General features: G+C 35.8%; 1 protein-coding gene across 1 annotated transcript; it reads right to left on the reverse strand.

Annotated features, from left to right (window-relative positions):
- Nucleotides 1-759: 759 nt before the first annotated feature.
- On the reverse strand, nt 760-1,866 carry LOC108217185 (glutathione S-transferase T3-like). Its single transcript, XM_017390029.1, has one exon. The coding sequence runs from the start codon at nt 1,864-1,866 to the stop codon at nt 760-762; it is 1,107 nt and encodes a 368-aa protein (XP_017245518.1).
- Between the last annotated feature and the right edge of the window lie 1,471 nt (nt 1,867-3,337).

Here is a 3,337-nt window from a genome sequence, read left to right on the forward strand (position 1 = left end):
TGATATCCACTATGTCATCGTAAGATGGAAGCGGACCAAAGGGAGTGGCATATGTGTCTCTCTCGTTCTCAACAATCATGTTGTGTAATATGATACATGCTCTCATTATTCTAGCGAGATCTCCTTTGTCCCAGAATCGAGCCGGACCACGTATAATTGCGAAGCGAGACTGCAACACACCAAATGCTCTTTCCACATCTTTTCTTTGTCCTTCTTGATATTTAGAATATAATTTTCTCTTCTCTCCTTGTGGACGTGGGATTGTCTTTACGAATGTTGCCCATTCGGGATAAATTCCATCTGCCAAATAATACCCCATGTTATAATTGTTGCCATTAATATTGTAATTTACCTGTGGAGCACGGCCTTCTAAAATATCATCAAATATCGGTGGCCGATCTAACACATTGATATCATTGTTAGAACCAGCAACTCCGAAAAAGGCATGTCATATCTACAAGTCAGACGAGGCAGCTGCTTCAAGTAAAAGTGTTGGAACTCCTTTGTGACCGTTCATGAACATCCTTTTCCAAGCTTTTGGACAATTTTTCCATTGCCAATGCATGCAATCAATACTGCCCATCATACCCGGAAAACCACGAGCCTCTCCCATTTCAAGTAGACGATGACAAATATTAAATGACAAACACTAGAAGACAGTGACTAGCTTCCAACGGCTAGTTTACAAAGACAACATGACAAATATTAAATGACAAACACTACAAGACACTAACTAGCTTCCAACGGCTAGTTTACAAACTACATTCTCCTAGAATAAATGTCTTGCAGCAGCTTGGCGTGACTCTCTCGTTGAGTCTCATTCATTATAGTTGTATCCGCCATGATGATTTTTAGATCCTGCTCCTTCGCCCTTCTTTCTTCCTTTTTCTGTTCGTTAGTAACAAATTCCTCCATCAAAGACAATCTTTTACAAGTAGAAGACTTCAATATTTCTAACTCTTCACAAGCCTTTGTCACTTTTTCCTTTCCCTTTCGCTTAGTCGCTTTTGTACCTTTCGGACGAACAGGTGATTCCACATCATTTGTAGATGTTGGCGTTTCATTATTTGTAGATGAAGAATAGGCTCCAGTATCACTCAATTTAGTTCTCTTCATGCTTCCACTATTTGTTGAAGGAGCTCTCCACTTGGGTTGTCTCCGAAGCTCATTCCAATGCTTATCAAAATTGGACTTCTTTTTGTATTTTGCTACGTGGAGTTCATGAGCTAGCTGAGTTATGTTGTCCAAGTTTGAACCACTCCCTACTCTTCGCTTAGCTTGATCATAACACGCTCCATATCTTCGAGCTCCTTCATTTATCCGTTGCCACCTTTTTTTCATTGCAATACCTCCTCTCTTGATGAGGTCGGGAATACTTTCTTCGCAATATTCACGAATTCGCTCCCAAAATGTTTCACCTTTTTGATCAGTACCAATCATAGAATCAGTTGATACATTTAACCACGCACTTATTAGGAGCTTGTCTTCATTCCATTTCCATTGACCAATAGCTTCTCGTATGTCTTCAACCTCATGACAATCATCGTTGAGATCAATTGTATTAGTGCCCTCAAAAACAGAAAATTGAGAATTTGGAGAATTTTGATTATCGACGGGTATTTGAAAATTTGGAACATATGGAAATTGATATTGTGAATTTTGAGCACCGGGAAAAAAAGGATTTAAAAATGGAAATTGAGGATTAGGAGTTTGGACATTCGAATTAAAATTTTGTGGACTAGAAAATTGAGTATTTGGATTATGAGTATTTGGGTTTGGAAAATAAGAATTTGGAAAATAATATGGAAATTGGGTATTGGGGACTTGAGAATTTGGGTTAGAAGGTGGAGAATTATTTGGATTCATTTTTGTTGAATTTGACAAAAATAATATGAATGATAGAAGTGTGAAAAATGAGTAAGAAGAGTGAGTATTTATAGGACCTTTTTTTTTACAAAAAATTAAATAAATAAACTAACGGTGATATTTACGTTTGTAAAACAACGGCTATTGTAACGTTATGATAAAAAAGAGAAGCAGGTGTGCAGGTTTTATGCAGCTTTAATCCATTCAGGCCTGGCCAGCTTCCCGGGCCTGACCAGTTTTTTCTCGCTCCTCCAATGCATGCAGCCACTTGCCAGATCAGTTTGGGAGTCCCCAGGCAGCAAGTAGGCTTGCGCTGGGGATGCTCTAAGAGACAGGGCATGTTCGCCAACCAGCCACTTCCACTTCTTTTCATAAACAAGCAACTTCTATTTTTCTTGACCCGTTTGTATAAAGAAGTATAAGCACTTCAAAAGAGCTGTGAATACTAGTTTTTCTCTCTCAGCTTCTACTTATTTTCAAAACACGTTAATAACTTATAAGTTTCAATTTACTTCTTACTTCTAATTCATTTTTATACTTTAAGTAAGAAGCACTTCTTTTAAGTTTACTCAGACGGTTCCATAATAGTACTTAATACCAACGTAGACAAACAACTATTCCGAACAAGAAGCTCTACTATGGTCTTCCTGTTTCTCCAACGGCTTGAAATAAGAAACGCATGTAACATTAATAATTTGCAAATGGATCTGCTGGTTCACCGATCATTGATGGTATTAATTAATTAAATTTATTTTTTGATGGCAAGTTTCTGAAAAATCAATAGTTTTGTGATTAAAAAAAGTCCATTTTTTTATGAGTTAACAGAATACATTCTAATGTTAAGGTAACGTTGGTAACAAGAACAAAAAGATTTATAGTTCACTAATACTTTTCTAAATAGTTAGATAGTTGAGTGATAAAAAAAATTCATTTTTCCATATATATTCGACAGAGCTAAGTTTTTTTGGAGTTATCCCGTGCATTTTACATGACACCAATTTCACAAGAAATAATATCTTTGATTCAGTTTTCATATTTTAATAAAAGAATATACTATATGTGTATGAAAATTTACTTGTTTCCTTACAAATTGGCCAAATATTAGTGATTTAGAGCATTCCATATTGAAATTTAAAGATAAATAGAATTTTTTATATCTCTCAAATATATTACATCTTTCATTCTAATACGTGGGACTAGCACAATATGCAGTTAACAGATCAGAAAAAAATAATTATTTTAGAGCCAAACAGAGTTTATCCCTAAATTTTAGATCAATAATATTCATTTTTAACTCTTTTTTTTAAACACATGAACCAAGGTAAACCGCACTTAAGCGACATGCTCTGGTCCATGAGGCATAATCACAAACTCTCTCTTTTTGGGATTCGAACTTGTGACCAAGAGGATACAAGTCCACTCTCTAATCAACTGAGCCAACTCTTGCGGGGTTCATTTTTAACTTTCCTTA

The sequence above is a fragment of the Daucus carota genome, chromosome 4 (genome assembly GCF_001625215.2).
Source record: "Daucus carota subsp. sativus chromosome 4, DH1 v3.0, whole genome shotgun sequence".
NCBI classification, from domain to species: Eukaryota; Viridiplantae; Streptophyta; class Magnoliopsida; order Apiales; family Apiaceae; genus Daucus; species Daucus carota.